Source organism: Equus caballus, chromosome 27, assembly GCF_041296265.1.
Source record: "Equus caballus isolate H_3958 breed thoroughbred chromosome 27, TB-T2T, whole genome shotgun sequence".
In the NCBI taxonomy this organism is placed as follows: Eukaryota; Metazoa; Chordata; class Mammalia; order Perissodactyla; family Equidae; genus Equus; species Equus caballus.
Genome location: NC_091710.1, coordinates 44,668,692 through 44,686,134, shown reverse-complemented (window position 1 = coordinate 44,686,134; position 17,443 = coordinate 44,668,692). Strand labels below are relative to the sequence as shown.

The window sequence follows — 17,443 nt, the reverse complement described above, 5'->3', positions numbered from 1 at the left end:
GTGTTAAGTATATTCACATTGTTGTACAACAGATCTCTAGAATTTTTTCATCCTGCAAACTGAAACTCTGTACCCATTAAACAACAATTCCCAATTTCCCCCCTACCCCTAGCCCCTTGTAACCTCCGTTCTACTTTCTGTGTCTATGAATTTGACTACTTTAGGTATCCTATATAAGTGAAATCATATAATATTTGTCTTTTTTTTTTGACTGGCTTATTTCACTTAACATAATGTCCTGAAAGTTCATCCAGGTTATAGCATGTGACAAGGTTTTCTTCCTTTTTAAGACTGAATAATATTCCATTATATGTATCTACCACATTTTGTTTATCCATTCTTCCGTTGATGGACATCTGGGTTGCTTCCACCTCTGGACTATTGTGAATAGTACTGTTAGGAACATGAGTGTGGAAATATCTTTTCGAGATTCTGCTTTCAGTTCTTTTGAGTATATATCCAGAAGTGAGATTCTGGACCATATGGTAGTTCTATTTTTACTTTTTTGAGGAGCTGCCATATTGTTTTCCATAGTGGCTGTGCCATTTTGCAATGTCACCAGCAGTGCACAAAGGTTCCAGTTTCTCCACATCCTCACCAAGAGAAGTCATAATTTAGACTACACATCAATCTGGGAAGGCCATAGGCTGACAGTCATTAACACAATACATGAATTTGTTTATTCATATTGCTCTCCTTTCACACCCAAGATTTGCACTGAAGGAGGCCTTTCCTCACTCTTCTCTTTTCCTCCCACCCGATGGAGTCATTTGCCATTCTTCTATACTGAGTCCTTACTCTGCATATGCATTTATGCTAGTTCTCTTAGGAGGGCTGTAACACACACAGGCTGTCATAATCGCCTCACCTGCAACCTTATGGGAAGGAACACCTGGGAGCTTTGGAGAGAAAAGCACCTGCAGGGAGGGTTTAGGGAAGGTGGAATCATACATTCTTTAGCTATGCTATGTGTTAGATGGACTACCTTTAAATAAATGTTTAAATTTAAGTGTAATGTACATTTAGGAAAGTATACAGATCATAAGTGGACACATCAGTGGAACACGGCATAGAAAAATAGAATATTACCAGCATTCCAGAAGCTCCCTTTGGATTCTCCCAGTCATTACCTGCCCCCTCCTCTCTAGAGGTAATCACTTTGGTGACTTGTTCCTATCAATTGATTTTACCTGCTTTTGGACTTTATACATATGGACTTAGAAAGTGTTCAAGTTTTTTGTGATTAGGTTCTCTTGCTCAATATTATGCTTGTGGGATTTCTCCATATTGTTGCATCTGGCAGTGGTTCATTCATTTACACTGTTGTATAGAATTCCATTGTATTGACTGTACTATAATTTCCTTATCCATTTTACTGCTGGCAGACGTCTGGGTTGTTTCCAGTTTGGGGCTGTTGCAAATGATGCTTCTGTAAACATTCTTGTTCATGCCTTTTGGTGCTATGTGTATACATATTTCTACTGGATATATAGATGGACTTTTATAGACCAACTTGGGACTTAATCACCATTTCTAAGATTTCCCATTCCAAACAGGCAACTTACAAATGATCTTGCAAAATATAACCATTTGTAGTTGGTACACACCTTGTGTTTACAAGCCAATTTTAACAAATGGACAACTTCTGATTATATTTGCTACTGTCAAAAAGAGAGATAAATTAACAATTTGTGTTACACTTTTTAAAATTTCCTTAATGTGAATGCTCAGTTTTAATTTGGAACAATTCAGACAAGTAGGAAAACAGCACAGTGTAGGGAAAGGAATCCAGAAATAGGATCAGGAGGTCTGGTATCAGGAGTCCTCTTTATACACTAACTCTTGAAAAGACATTGGGTAAGTCCCTGACCCTCTCTCTGCCTGTGTGTCATCCTAAACAGAGATAATGACCCCTGACACACACTACATTATTAGAAGATAGTAGACATCAAGGTATCTTAAAAGGTGAAAAACACACTGAACAGACATATGATATTATTGCTCTCAGCCACAAATTCCATTCTTCCTTGGATAACATTTTGGATATGCATCCAGCCACCCTTCATTAAAATCACCTAGAAATACATGGAAATAGCAATGTAAACCTATGAAACATGATAGCAGAAACAAAACTTTTTTAAAGATTAAATCCACATAAATACTATTTCTATAACTTTAAAATATGCAATGCAAGTATAGTGTTTACTTGTGTAATTTTTCAATTGTTGTTTTTACAGACTCTTGGAGTTCACCATAATAGCCTCTTTTTGATCTCATCATCATCATCGTATTACTGCAAAAATTTCTTTTAAGGGCCAGCCCCAGTGGCTAGTGGTTAAGTTCGACATGCTCCACTTTGGCAGCCCAGGTTCGGTTCCTGGGTGCAGACCTACACCACTGGTCTGTCACTGGCCATGATATTGCAGTGGCTCACACACAAAAAGAGGAAGGTTGGCAGCAGGTGTTAGCTCAGGGCAAATCTTCCTCAGGGGAGAAAAAAAAAAACAGACCTAGAGATGAATCCATTTGCATCTCTCCTAAATAACTACTCATTTAAAAAAAATTCTTTTAAGACAGTATGGTCTAGTGGAAAAGTATTGCATGGAAGAACAATACCTGAACATACAAATAGTATCTATTAATATCTTTGCCCACCCTCCACCTCAAATGCTGTGTCTGCCTTCAGTTTCCTAGATCTAGTGGAGAAGCACTATCTGTAGCCTGTGGCCCTTACGGAAGTTACATTTCGCTTCCTTCTGAATGGATTTTCACGCCCCACTGCTCTCTGGTAGAATAGAGAGGTGTGTCCCGATACGCCCTTTGTTGTCTGAAGGTCTGGGTTTAAGGTCAATGTCCACAGCTTACTGCTGGGAACTTTAAACTCTCAAAAAGCCTCAGTTTTCTCAGATTTAAAATGAAAAAAATCTATATAGTAATAGTAACTGTTCAATGGAGTCTTTGTGAAGATTCAATGAGATAATGCAGGTGAAGCATTAGCACAAGACTTGACACATAGTAAGTGTTCAGTGAATCTTGTATTTTTTAAATAGATAGCATCACAGTGTTGTAACACCAGCTGTGGCTGAGAGAATGCTTGGTGTGGCTGCCAGCCTATATACCTCCTCATCTAAGCTGTCTGCCCAGAGGGGTGAGGGCCTCCGAAGAGCACAGAGCTCCCAGCCACATCTTGACGCTCTTCCCACACCCTCCATTAGGTCCTGCGTAAACCAAGGATCATTGGAGTCTTTGTGAGTAGCGGCAGCAAATGCTTTCCCAGGGGTTCAGATCTGCTTTCCAGCTCAGGCCTTGAAGAATTGAGCTGGCTCTTCTTTATTTACAGATGTATTTTATTTCACTAATTTTCCCTTTATTTGTCTGCCAAGTCATTCCATGTAGTTTTATTAAACCAGTGCTCAGTAATTTCTGTAGCATTCTTGACTTTTTGCTGCCTCTCTCTGTCTCTCTTTGTCTCGCTCTCTGTCTGTCTGTCTCTTTCTCATTAACTTTGGAACCAGTCTCACTAATGCTCTGTATTTATGTAAAAATCTTAAGTTACGCATACTGAGTGTCAAGAGCTCCACTAAATGCCAAACGCGAACGTTTTCAAAGTATGTAATTTCCTAAGACCAAACAACTCGTGGGTCTGTTTTCAGTGCAGTGTTAAACAAGATATAATATTATTGGGTATGGTCCTTATTATACAGCATCTGAAGTAGAACTGGATTCTCATTTTATTGAGATTTTTTGTAATAAAAAACATATATTATAAAGCTGTTGGCCATCTGGCAAAAAATAAAATAGCTCTCTGAACACAAACATAACATTTGACATCTGTGCACGATCCATGGGTTCTCTCTCCTACTCAAAGTCTATTAAAACCAATAATTTGAGCAAATCTATCATTGAAGAAGACTTCTTATGGTACATAAAAGCTCACCATGATGATAAATTATTTTGTGTAGAAACTTTGACCCTTTTGGAATATATATCGTTGCTGTGCCAAAGTATGTCTGTCAAACCTTTTACTGTGTGCAGAACTAGCTCCCATTATTTTATTCAAAAATTGCTGAAATATCTGAAACCTTGAAGAATGTATGAAGTGGTAAATGTTTAGAAAGCTCTGGACATTATGCCACTCAAACACTACGTAATTTAATGCAAATGACGTATGGAGTTATACCTCTTTAGAAGTTGATAATTGGTAAATTTGAGAATTCTATAACCTGTATCTTAATCCTTGAGAAGTCAAGAGTTTAAAAGGAATTGCCGGCAGACTATAATTTAAGCAGGAAGTATGAGTATAAACATTTGTTACAAATCTACAGGGTAGATGTAGCTATGTTTGTATCTATTCATGGTATGTTTTTTACGGTAGCATGATTTTATGTTAGGTATTGTTAACAAGAGAATGTGAGGCTGGTAATAGAATGTCTCCAAACTGTTAAATCTTTAAAAAAAAAATTCAATCAACTGTGTATAGTACTACTGGGCTTCCACTCAACTATGTTTCATATGGCATTACGCTAAGGCAGTCATTAATGAACTGTTAATGATATAGCACTCCATTCTTAGCCATTTATGCATTTGTTTTATATTTTTAAACTTTTCCTTGAAATTAGTATATTTTTATCCATTAACAGTGTTTTCTTAGATTTTAAAACCTCGAAAACAGAATTCATTTATTGAGACCTACTAGGTAGCAGGCCCTGTAGAAAGTGAATGAGTTACAGGAGTGAACTAACACAGTCTGGGGAGGATGCTGAGCCCAGTGAGGGAAAGCTTCTGCCAGAAGTTGACACTTACTGTCTGAGCAACGAGTAGGTATTTTACAGTGGGTGGAGAGCATTGCAGGCAGAGGGACTGTTTATTGAGAGGTACTATGATCTGGTCAGGTGACTCCAAAAGTTCAATGATGTAAAGTACGGAATAAATAAATGGAATGCCTATATGCTAAGAGCTGTCCTGCTGAGTGCCAGCTATCCTTCGCATAAAGTGCCTAGAAAGCTCACGTCAATTAAGTAGGGTAGGTCTGAACAGCTTCATTTTCTACGTGAACCTAATGTTTAACAATATTACATCATTTGTCCAAGATTGTAAATCCTAGATTGAGGACTGAACCAAAATTTAACTACACCTGAAGCCCTGGCTCTTTATACTGTGCGATTTAGTTTTGTTACTACGTATATTGGATATTTAATAAGGGCTTTTTGACAGTGGTTGTTATCACACTGTCTCTAACAATGTTATTTAAACACATACGTCTTTCCTCACCTCTCTGGTAAATTCCAATATGTATATAGTAAATAATGTCAAAAAATTCCCTTTTGTGATATAATAATATGACCATAGGGAAACTTAGCCTTTTTAGGTATTAATTCCTAAACTACATTTTGTGGAACACAAAGGAATGTTTGTAAGTGTTAATGGTTAATATGGCAGTGATTAATCTTCTAAATATTTTAAATAAATTAAGAAAAATAATAATATATAAAAATTTTAAATTACATTTATAAATGTATAATTATAGTCTTCTAGTTATCTATTTTCTAAATATTTTAAATAAAGAAAATTAGTAAACACATTTACAAAATTTTTACAAATTAATAATAATGAAATTCTAATAAATTAATAAAATTAAGATTAAAAAAAAATACCCACATCAGAAACTCTACATGAAATTACCTGACACATACACATGTTGCTTCCTCTGTGTCATTGCTAAATTGAATGTCATAAATTTGAAGATTATACATCTTAAATTTAGGATATTCAAATATTATTATGTTTTGTACATCTGAATCTATTTTGATCATTTCATCTGCCAACAGATTCATCTGTGAGACTAGTTTTTAGTTTTTGATTTAATCCAAATGAATAGCATTGTGTCTCTTGAGAACCTGTAGATGTTGTAACAAAGTATTATGCATGTGCAAGTGGCCTGTGGTCAAGTAAGCTTGGCAAATGCTGCTATAGAGCATTCTACCACTTACTTAAATGATGATGAAGAGTGAAACTGGAACAAAGCAGAGCAAATAATGATTCATTCCTAAGAGTTTCCTGGTAGCAATTAACTGAGTAATAGCAAATCATTATTAAAATGCTGCCATATTGCACTGCATTGCTACCTAAATTGCATTTGTGTGAGAAACTATTTGTACTCTAATTTTTATTATGCAGTTATCCTTGGTGTTTCGGAACATGGAAATTTTCACTTTACATATGACTCTTGTTATAAACATGTTTACCATTTGCTGTTGTAACTAAAAACAGCAGACCTTTAAACAACTTGTATTTTTCACCCCTAGCAATGCATCTCTTTGGCCTCAACTGGCAGTTACAACAGACTGAAAATGACACATTTGAGAATGGAAAAGTGAATTCTGATACCATGCCAACAAACACTGTATCATTACCTTCTGGCGACAATGGTAAGAGAAAGAATTCTGTGTCTCGTAGTTTTCTTTTAACACTTCTTTTCCATAAATTTATTTTTACCCATGTTACATCCAGTTTTATGTGGGAGATGGAAAATGTTTGGAATTACAGATATCATTTTTTAATGAGTGGTTTTTATTAGTTGACTTCAAAGATTGGCATTCACATTGTTATTATAGGAATAATATGATTTCCTGCCTTCTGATTTGATGGCTAGGTCACCTTTCCTTCCTGCAAGTGTGTATTTCATTTTATTTTGAGTCTGTAAATAGATTATGATTCAGTGCGTCATCTCTTATATTACCTTGGGTCTATTAAGCTTTCTTCAATCAAATAGTATGTGGAATTGGAATACTACATTAATTTTGTTATAAAAAGGCTTTAAATGCAAAACACGTAAAAGGATTATAATTTATTGACCTTTCTTCTGGTTGCCCATTCTCTAAACCTTCAAAAGTTTGCGCTTCGGGCTAACAGACTTTCAAATCAATTGGCTCTGAATTAAAAATGGAATTTAAGAGGTAGGTTAGAGAATGCTGTGTTTCATTTTTCCAAATTAAACACCCAGAAAAATGTATACACATGTAATGGTATTATATATACCCGTCTATTATTTTTATGTAGGTGTGTGTGCCTCTATATAGGTCTTGGCATTTGGCATCCTCTGACTTTTTGCAAAATGTCCTAATACTTTATATCTCAAAGCAACCAGATCAAGACACCTTTTCCTCTCACATGATAAATGTATTGTTTGTCTTTAAGCATTTCCCTAGCTTTTCTTCCTCTTGTTTCTTCTTATCTAGCATATTTGTATTCTGCTTTGGCGTCAACTGTGTTCATCCTCAAGTGGCTAGTTTCTTTGCAAGACTAAAAGGAAGCATTATATATTTATATATAATATAATACAATATATTTATTTATATTTATATATATGCTGCATTTTATATTAACCATTGACTGTGACTAATGCTTTTACATATTTCGTTGTTGTTGTTCTTTGCTTTCCCATCTTCTGTTTTAACAATACTACTTTATGGCACTTCTCTTCCTTCTTAGGGAGGCTGAGGAATTTTATAAAACATTAGGTTTTGGGGACTGGCCCCATGACGTAGTGGTTAAGTTTGTGCACTCCGCTTCGGCGGCCCAGGGTTCAGATCCCAGGCGTGGACCTACACACCACTCATCAAACCACACTGTGGTGGCATCCCACAAACAAAATAGAGGAGGATTAGCACGGATGTTAGCTCAGGGCCAATCTTCCTCACCAAAAAAAAAGACATTAGATTTTCATACTAATAATATCCCCACCCCCACCCCCACCCCCACCCCTGTATGGAGCCTTTTGATACAAAGTCCTACACGTTCCAAAAAACTATAAACTGGTGACAGTGGAAGTCACTGCACAGTAGATTAAAGAAAAGTGAAGAAAAGCTTTCCTAATTAAAACTGTTGGTGGGAAATTTCAATTAAGTAAAATATAATTACTTTAAACAATGGTTTGATTTTTTTATATGCTGATAACACACATATGAACAAATCAAGTAACTACACAGAAATCAAGAGTATTTATTTCTGGTTTATATAGATTGAAATTTAGACTGTGTCTTAAAGTGGATGGTTCCTGCGAAAATGGTCAAGTGGCACTTATTAACCACACATATAGGGAACTTTTTTTCAGACTGAAGAAATTATACTAAAGAGAAAAATGCTTATTGTAGACATTTTATTTGTTTTACAACATCCTAACCTCTTATTATGATTAAAATGAAAATAGAGTGTGGCTAATTAGTTTCACAGTACTTGAAAAGCTCGATCCTGAGAAAGCTGTGACATCAGAGGTGCTCACACAGATGGGTCCTGGGTACTGGTATTTTCCAGGGAAAACCTCCGGTCTAGTCAGCATTCCTCAGCTCACATAGGCCTCTATTCAAATCCCAGCTTCTTCGGGAAACCTATTTACTTTGTAACCTTGGTCAACATGCTTAGTAGTTCAGATCTGCAAGAAAATTTTATGACAATCTAGGATCATATGAACCCCAGACATTTGGAAGAAGGTCATATAAATATGGCTTCAGAAACCTCCATGGAGCTGGAGTCCTTGAAAACAGTGAGGAACTATTGACCATGACTGCGTGAGAAATACTTGTTACATCGACACCCACATACACATACGCACATATATCTGAAATATGTTTCCCGAAATAGTACTCATGCTCATTTTGTGAAATGCACCCCGATATTTTCTATTCTGTTTTATTGTAGTTCCCATTTATAACAAATGCTAGTTGAAATTCACTCAGATAATTTCACAGTTTAGAAAGGATGGTGGTCCACAGGTGCAAAAGCCCTGTTCTGAAATTCTCCTTCTCTAAGAGGGACTGAAGTTCCCCGCGTGCTCATAGAATGCGCTGAGTTCAGTCTCTGGGCGCCTGGAAAGCGACTGTGTGTATGCGTGAATCAAGTACCGTCTTTCTTTCTAGCCTCCCACGTAAGATAACAGATGCCCCAGAATGAGTTACTGCCCTGGAGAAAAACTGACCCTCCCCTGCCACTTGGACTAGGAGATTCGTAGGAATTTCTCTTTATGGAAGGAAGCCTGTCTCTGGGCTCAGATCTTGTCCGAGGTGTGATGTAGACAGTAGTCACTTGTTGTCTTCTTTATTATTTCTCAGATAACCCAAAAAACTCTAAATTGTAAGAAATTCTTATTTCGTTTTTCCAAGTAAATGTTCTTGGTATGTATTAAATATTTGTAGACCTAGAGTGCAGGGGGTGGGGATGGGGGGACTCTATTTGGAAAAAGGAGGTACCTTAAAAACACTGCTTTTAAACCTCTGTGACAAACCTCAATGTTCATGTACCATCACCCACTACTTCAGTTTTATACACTGTCCAGAGAAGCAGATCCCGTCATCTCTTTAGAAATTCTAGGAGATTACAACCCTTATGAAAGCCTTAGAATTCTGAACGAAGCCCGCTAGGAGACTTTACCATGCTAAGCATAATGAGAAAATTACTTCACGGCTTCTAAATGCAGTACTCTTGTTTATGCGGTCCTACTTTATTCTTATTTTATAAATATAATTCTAAGGAACAGTCATGGTACTAAGGGTTCAGTAAACTCCCGGCTTGCTTTTAAGTTAATTCTAAACTGAGGCTGCTAAATGGTATTTAGTATTGAAAAGAAGAATTCCTATTATACCCCCTGATCCTCTGCTGATTGTTCTTGAGACTTTCTTTGACTACAAATTTTAGAGATGAGATGTCAGAAGTGTGGGGTCTCAGGCAAACCTGATGGAAGTGGGCAGTATGAAGAAAGAAGTAAGAATGAAGTTTTTAGCTCAAACACCAGTCTTTTTCCAGAAACTAAAATTATTCCCCTGGACCAAGGAATTCCTTTAGCCTAATGACCTGGAAAGAATGACACAGGCTTATATTCAAATCCTAGCTCTTTCATTTATTTGCTTTGTAACCTTGAACAAGTTACTTAACCTCTCTGAGCCTCAATTTTCTCATACATAAAGAAGGAATAATAATACCCATCTCCTGGCTCACCAACTTCAACAGTCTGGCTGCCCTACTACATTTGCCTTGCCAACTCTCGCTCCCACGCTTCTCAACAGTTATTTCAAACCTTCCTACTGTACAGAAAACTCCAGTCCATCCGCTGTCTCAGCAGATGGCTTTACGTTCTGTTGAACAAAAAACTAGGAGGGAGTTCTCTGAATTTCATGTAAACAAATCTCCATTCCTATGCGTATCTGGACCTATCCTTTCACGTTTTTCTCACTAGTCAAGGCTAATCTTTGCATAAGGACTCTTGATCCCATTCTATATCTTCAGAATTTCCCCACTCTACTGATATCTTTCAGTCAACATTTGAACATTCTGAAATCTCTCACATCTTTAAAAAAAAAATCCTGAGTCTACCTCCTACGCCAGTCCCACCCTATCTTTCTCTTCTCCCCTCCTTCTTGAACGTAGTGTATATATTCACTTAATTCATTTCCTTACCTTTCACTTACTCCTGTTACCCAGTCCGGCCTCTGTGATACTCCTTTCTCATGACTGTCCTCTACCACCACCACTCATGGAAACCGAGGTCTTCCAGAGTTAGCAATTGCTCTGTCAGTAGCATCAATTAATACTCTTCAATCTCTATTGTATGTAGGTTCTTGGTAGCATTTAATAGGTAACCTATCCCCCCTAATTAAATATTCTTTCTCTTTAGCTTCTATGATACCACATTTGCCTGGGCTTCCTGACTTTTTGGTAGTGACTTCTCAGTTTATTTAGTTGACTTATCTTCTTCTGTCTGATCCGTAAACATTGCTGTTACCCAGGACTCTGATCTTTTCAGAATATAATCTCTTTGAGCTCTCTCATCCACTCTCCTGACTCCAGTTACATTCTCTGTGCTGTGTGTTATGTTACACTCTGTGTGCTCCCAAATCAATAAGTACAGCCTACATCTCTCTCTGAGCTCCAGACATCAACTACATAAAATCTATCCAAGTATCTTTGGAACATCTCCACTTGGGTGTGTTCCAAGCACCTCAAACTCCACATGTCTAAAACTAAACCCATCAAGTACTTTAGTTACGTATTATTGCATAATAAGCCACATCAAAACTCGGTGGTTTCAAAGAACAATTGTTATCATCTCTCATGGTTCTGTGGCTTGACTGGGCAATTTTTGTGTTGGGTCTCTCATGCAATTGCTTTCAGATGTCAGCTGGATCTGTTTGAGCTGGGAGTCTAAGGTGGCTCACTCTCATGGCTGGCAGTTGATGCTATTTGTTGGCTGTAACTCACCTGTGACTGTCAAATGGAGCATCTGACCATAGCCTTCCATGTGGCTTGGGCTTCTCAGAATATAGTGGCTGATCCTGAAGAGGAGTATCCCAAGAGGGAACGTTCCAGGAGACCCAGACAGAAGTCACAGAAGGCTTCTTGTGACCTAGGACATTGGACATTCCAGGATGTCACTTCCATCACATCCTCTTGGTCAAGAAAGGCAGTAAGATCAGCCTGGATTCATAGGAAGCAGAATTAAACTCCCCCTCTTCACTGGGGAATGGCAGGGACACCTTGCATAAGGCATGTGGGATGGAAGATGTTGTGGCCGTCTTTGGAGAACACAATTGGCATATCATCTTTCTTTCCCTATTTGCCTTCTTTCAGTGCTTTTTATATTAGGAAATGGCATCATTCTCTAGTTCTCTGAGAGTCACACTTGACGCCTCCTACTCTCCTACCTCCCATACTCAATCACTTACCAAGTCCTGTCAATTCTAACTTCAAAATATCTCTTGGATCCTATCATCTCTCACCTGGATTACAGAAGTCACCTTCTTTCTGGGAGATATCTCTCTCATCTTGCTCATCCATTCTTCAAACACAAATTTGAGATATCAATCCCCTGCCTAACCCCTTCAGTGACCTAGATCCTGGTCAGATACCTTTAAATGACTTACAAGGCTCTCCACAATCTGGCTGTTAATCACACCATACTGTAATACTGAAACAATATAGCAGAGAGATAAAGAATCAAGGCACTTGAGGCCAAACCCCATAGTTTCCTATCCTAGTGCTGATCGTGAATGCCTGTGTTACTTGGGACTTTGTACTTAAGTTTTCTCATCAGTTAGAATGATCTTGAGTATTCAACATAAATACTTAAAAATGATGGGTAGTGTATAGTAAATGCTTGAAAAATGTTAGTGGTTATTGCTATTACCGTTTAATGTATGTCTTCTTTGCTAGAGTATGAGGCACAGATTGTATTTATTTTTCCACTGCTCTGTCCGAAGCTCTCAGCACAGTAATAGATGCCCAGTAAGCATTTGTTGAATGAGTGAATGAAAATAGTATGACTAAAGTATGTATAAAGTATATAAAGGAGTCAACACAATGCCTGGCATAAAGTAGACACAAAGCAAATGTTGGTGCTGTATAGTGACTAAGAATTGAAGCCCTGCCACTCACTGGGTGGCTTTAAGTAAATTACCTTCTCTAACCTCCTGTGTCTTCATGGGGTAGTACTAAGGTTTAAATCAGATAATTCTTGTAGGGTGCCAAGAGTGATTGGAACATGGTAAGTATTTGATGTATGTCAGACATTATTAGTTCACTTTTTTCTACAATTCAAGATTATGTACTTGTAGCTTGTAGCAAAATTCTTAAGGAGACAGATCCTTAAATCAGCATCAATAATATCCTCTAAAGCCTCTTATAACCTAGGACATTGGACATTCCAGGATGTCACATCCATCACATCCTATTGAATGCTCTTCCTTTGAATGCATAATACTCATTCACCATGAGTTTATTTATTGAGTGTAGACCATGTGCCTTGTTCAGAGCAAGGTTCGGAGAACACAACAGTGAAAACACAGTCACAGTTGTTCCCAGAGTGTGTGAATTGCTAGGCAAGACAGGAATCAAGCATGCAATTAGTATGAGTTAGAAAATGCACAATAGGAAAAGTAGAGGGTACCATGGGTAGACATTTCAACACAGGTTTATTCGAAAGGAGCAATAAGACAAATGCCAAAATTTAGCATAGATATATGGTATAATGTAAGACAAAAATGAAAGGCCATAAATTTTGGTTAGTATAACTCTGGCAAATGACTCCTCCAATCAAAAAAAAATTTTTTTACACAAACTTTCAGTTATAAAATAATTAAGTCATGGGATGTAATGTACAGCATGGTGACCATAGTTAATAATACTGTATTGTGTATTTGAATGTTGCTAGGAGAGTAGATCTTAAAAGTTCTCATCACAAGAAGAAAAATTGTAACTATGTGAGTGATGGATGTTAAGTAGATTTATTGTGGTAATCATTTTGCAGTATATACAAATATTGAGTCATTATGTTGTACATCTGAAACTAATATAATATATGTCAATTATATCTCAACAACAAAAAATAAACTCCTTTTGTATGAGTACAAATTGAAAACCTCATGTGTGTGTGTGTATATATACATAGACATGATTCATCCTGTTGAAACAAAATAATTCAGATTGCTTTTAAATTTTACATTGTTGTCCCTCATGTATGAATTGTCTCAAGTACTAGACAATTTAAGAGAAGTAGATTTTATAGCAAGATAAAGATTGCCTGTGAATTGAAGAAATGGGACTCATAGGGCTAGAAGAGCGTTGAGTTTTATTCAAAATTGTTTGTAGTATTTGTGTTGCAATGTACAATAGTTCCTCAATTGGTGCTATGTTGATTTTGTCCATTAAACTATGTTTGCAGGGTGGGTATGTTTTAATTCATGTAGCTTGTGATGTAGCCCTGTGTATCCACAATGCTAAGTTATGGCATGTGGTTATTTATAAAAAGGCATGTTCTCTCAGAGATCTCAAAGTCAGGGTCTGAATCCAAGGTGAAGTCATAGACTTGGAGGGTGGGCTATTGATCGTCTATAAATGCCTAACCTTGCTTCCTGACGTCCTAATTATTAGTGCCTCTGTGGGACTGAGGATGATATTATCATTTACCGCCCCCTCAACAATTGAGTTAGCCTTTCACAGTTGTATTTCTTTTCTGCCTTTCCCTGTTAATCATTACAGGCGTCTTTACTCACATCATATGCAGGCAGCAAATTCATGATATACGTGGCAAAACATGTAGTATTGTTTCACTTTCAATGGTTTTCTGATGTCACAAATAATTTTTGAACAGATACCAAGTCTCCTAATTACTGGTATGATTTTAAATACTCTGTTTTGTCCCTATAACGTCTGGGGTTGGTAAACTATTATTTATAAAACATCTCAGAATACAAAGTAATTTTTGAAAGGTGTTTTATCTGAAAAATGCCACTTTACTGATGTGTTTTCATATAAACTGGGTATCTCATAGGAGAGGAGTAGCAATAGCTTTGTATATGGCTCTCTTTATGTTTTCAGGTTCTGACAGCTGTATTTTAAGACATTAAGACTGTTGTGACACATGCTTACTGATGAAAGGAAAAATCACAGTCAGTTGGTAAAAAGACTGCTGGTGGCTCCCACATTCAGGAACGACAGGACACACACACACAAAATCTTCCAGATGATGCTCTATTGTGTTTGAAGATGTGGTCCATCGCTCCCTTTCTGGGAAGGCTTTAATTGGTTTGATTTCTAACCCACCAGCTCTGTAGTTTAGAATAACTACAGGGCACGCTGTTGCCCTATTTTTTCCTCCATTTTTCCTCCTTTTTCTCTTAGTAAAACCTACAGACAACCTTAGCTTTTCCTATGATCATTCCCAGGTTCAGACTCTGGGGGTTTAAAGATGGAGTGATCTCAGTAAGGGAGGACGGAGAGCGCTAGGACTGGCCCTCCTTTCATTTCCTCTGAAGCCAAAGTTTTCTGGAATTCAGGACATGATGAAAGACATCTGTGTCCAGGCTTTTATCTACGAGGACTGATGAGCTTCAGAGGAAAAGATTGTCCAAGTATTTACGAGTTTATCCCACTGTGCCAGTGGCTCGCTGACTTCCAGGTGTGTTTACGATCAATAAGGAGCATTTGAAAATGCGAACAGGAGTGACCGCATGTGACTTGGCCAAATCAGAGAAGGGCCGTGCCTTGAAAAGCAACAGTGCGGAATTTAAAAAGACAAAGGCCCTTCACAAAACGGTAGTCCCCTGACATCTGCAGTAGAGGCTTTAGCAGGACTGTTATATTCATCTAAGCTTCCCATTCAGTGGAGTTAAGCAGAGAAAAATCAGTCAAGTCCTTCTGTCTCTCCATCACTGATTATAATGAGAGGTCAGGTCTGCATCTAGTTTTTAGAAAAGACACATCCTAAGACTTTAATTCAAAATAAATTCATCCTAAATAGTGTCGTAATTTGAAGCAAATACAAGTTGACAGGCACTTAAAAATGAGATTCAGGGGCCGGCCCTGTGGCCCAGTGGTTTAGGATCGGCACGCTCCACTTCAATGGCCTGGGCTCAGTTCCCGGGTGCAGACTTACATTACTCATTGGTGGCCGTGCTGTGGCCTCATACAAAATACAAAATAGATACAAAATAGAGGAAGGTTGGCACAGATGTTGGCTCAGGGCAAATCTTCCTCAGCAAAAAAAAGAGAGAGCGATTCATATTTCATAGGAAAAGCTAGAATAAATCAGTGATCCCCAGACTTTTGTTCTTGTGCCCCTAAAACTGAATATGTATACAAATTTAAATTAAATTTTATTTCCTGCGGCCATAATGCTCTTAAGTGTTCTAAAAAACCTGTTTTCTTCTATATTGAATTGTGCTTACAATTATTAGTTGTATACATTTGACTGAAATCAAGCTAATTATGATATAAATATGTTAAACATTTTGATTATTAAATATAAAAAGTGAAAATGTATTGAAAATAACTCTCTGAATGAGATGAATGGGGACTTTTTCAGATACTTGTGAGTTCATGGGTGAATATTACTTATTGCAAGAGCAAAGCAAAATTCAATATCAATTCTATACCTGTTTTCCTTTTTGATAAATGTAAATATAAGAAATCTTGCTACAAAATATGCAGATGGGAATGGAAGGATTTTTTTAGAGTGATGCTGGTCAATTATTTGAACTCCTTATTGGTCATATGTCAAAAATCACATGGTCTTCTATTTCCAAAAAGTGTGTTTAGTGGTCTATAAGCTATCAATGGCGTCACATTTCTTCTTCACTTTTACTGAAAGCAGAGAATTGACAGCTACCTACTTTGAAAAAGATTTGTTGCACAGTTTTCTGAATCTGTCCCTTTCTCAGTTTCTGTGGAGTATTCCAGAAAAGGCTTCACCAATGCTTGGCAAAATACTTCTCATTACGTGAGTTGTTCTACTTAGTGGCACTTTGTTTAATCTGGTATATGCAGAATGGGGTGGAAAATGGAACTATCATTCATTTTATTTCACCTTTGTTAGTGTAATCTTTTTTGAGTACTTTTATCATATGCTTTAAGTATCTCTTTAATTAGCTCATTTAATTTATGGGAAATACCTACTAGATAATTTACTGGCGTAGCTAGTACTCATTAAAATCAAGCTTACTTTCCATCAGAAAAAGTCTGACTTATTTTTTCCGTTGGAATGAATTAATATACATTTTGTCACAACAATCTCAGTTCTGAATTCCTAACTGCAGGTAGATGGCAGAGAGATAGATAAAGCACAAATCCTTGCCATGGGTTTGACAATGAGATTAAATAAGGCGTCACTGCCTTTAAGATTTCTTACCATGTTGATATTCTCTTTGCAATCACAAGACTCTTTGGCAGGTAAAAAGCAATTTTTGACAGTGGTTGGGGTGGGTGATGAGGGCATTAAACAAAAGTATTCTTCCTCCCCCTTGATAGGTCAGATTTCAAAACCTGCCAACAGTCTTAAATACTTTACTTCTTAACTCCATACTTGGTCCTTGGTAGAATTACCTCAAAGACACTACCTAGGGTTTATGGTGTCTTGAATAAAACAGGCTTCATCAACAAAAATACTTTGAATTTTGCCCTTTTTTGACACACTGGAAGCTTTATGCTCCAAGACAGTGGGTCACAGTAAGATTCTGCACTTACAATAGGTAAGCCCTTCTGTTATAAAGAAAGTCTACACGTGGAAATTGTTGAGGTTCTAGACGTTAATTCCCTTGAAACAGTCTACCTCTTTCCTAACTGAAAAGTCTTCATGTGCCCTAGGGGATAGGACTCCTCTTTTTGAAGACTCCTGGACTAAATGACCTCCTGGGCACTTGAACTCTGACGGTCTATGATGTTATGATTAGTTGGGCTTTTTTGTTACAGAGAGACAAGAAAACAGTTATTACACTATCACACAATGTCCTGTTCAAACACGTTTGGTCAACTGTGGTTCTTTTGCTTTACAAATGAAAGAACATCTCTCTGAAAAAGAGCCACTTGTTACATTAGCTGTGGGACTAGTTGGATAAGTGGATACACTTATTGACACAATAGTGGATACACTTATCATTTCAGTGAGAAAGATTTTAACTCC

The 17,443-nt window shown here is 37.3% G+C and overlaps 1 protein-coding gene and 1 long non-coding RNA gene across 18 annotated transcripts in view; one reads left to right on the top strand and one right to left on the bottom strand.

Moving 5' to 3' along the window:
- The window catches only part of TENM3 (teneurin transmembrane protein 3), a 2,419,468-nt gene that overhangs the window by 2,282,178 nt on the left and 119,847 nt on the right, over positions 1-17,443 (top strand). For all 17 annotated transcript variants that reach the window (XM_070253219.1, XM_070253221.1, XM_070253220.1 and 14 more), the window contains one exon: positions 6,306-6,428. In XM_070253219.1, the coding sequence (XP_070109320.1) occupies positions 6,306-6,428 (123 nt within the window). The remainder of the gene's footprint in view (positions 1-6,305; positions 6,429-17,443) is intronic.
- On the bottom strand, positions 8,142-11,342 carry LOC111770976 (uncharacterized). The gene is made up of 2 exons (XR_002804477.2): positions 11,251-11,342; positions 8,142-8,431 (listed from the first exon to the last, which is right to left on the bottom strand). It is a non-coding gene; the product is annotated as an uncharacterized lncRNA (long non-coding RNA).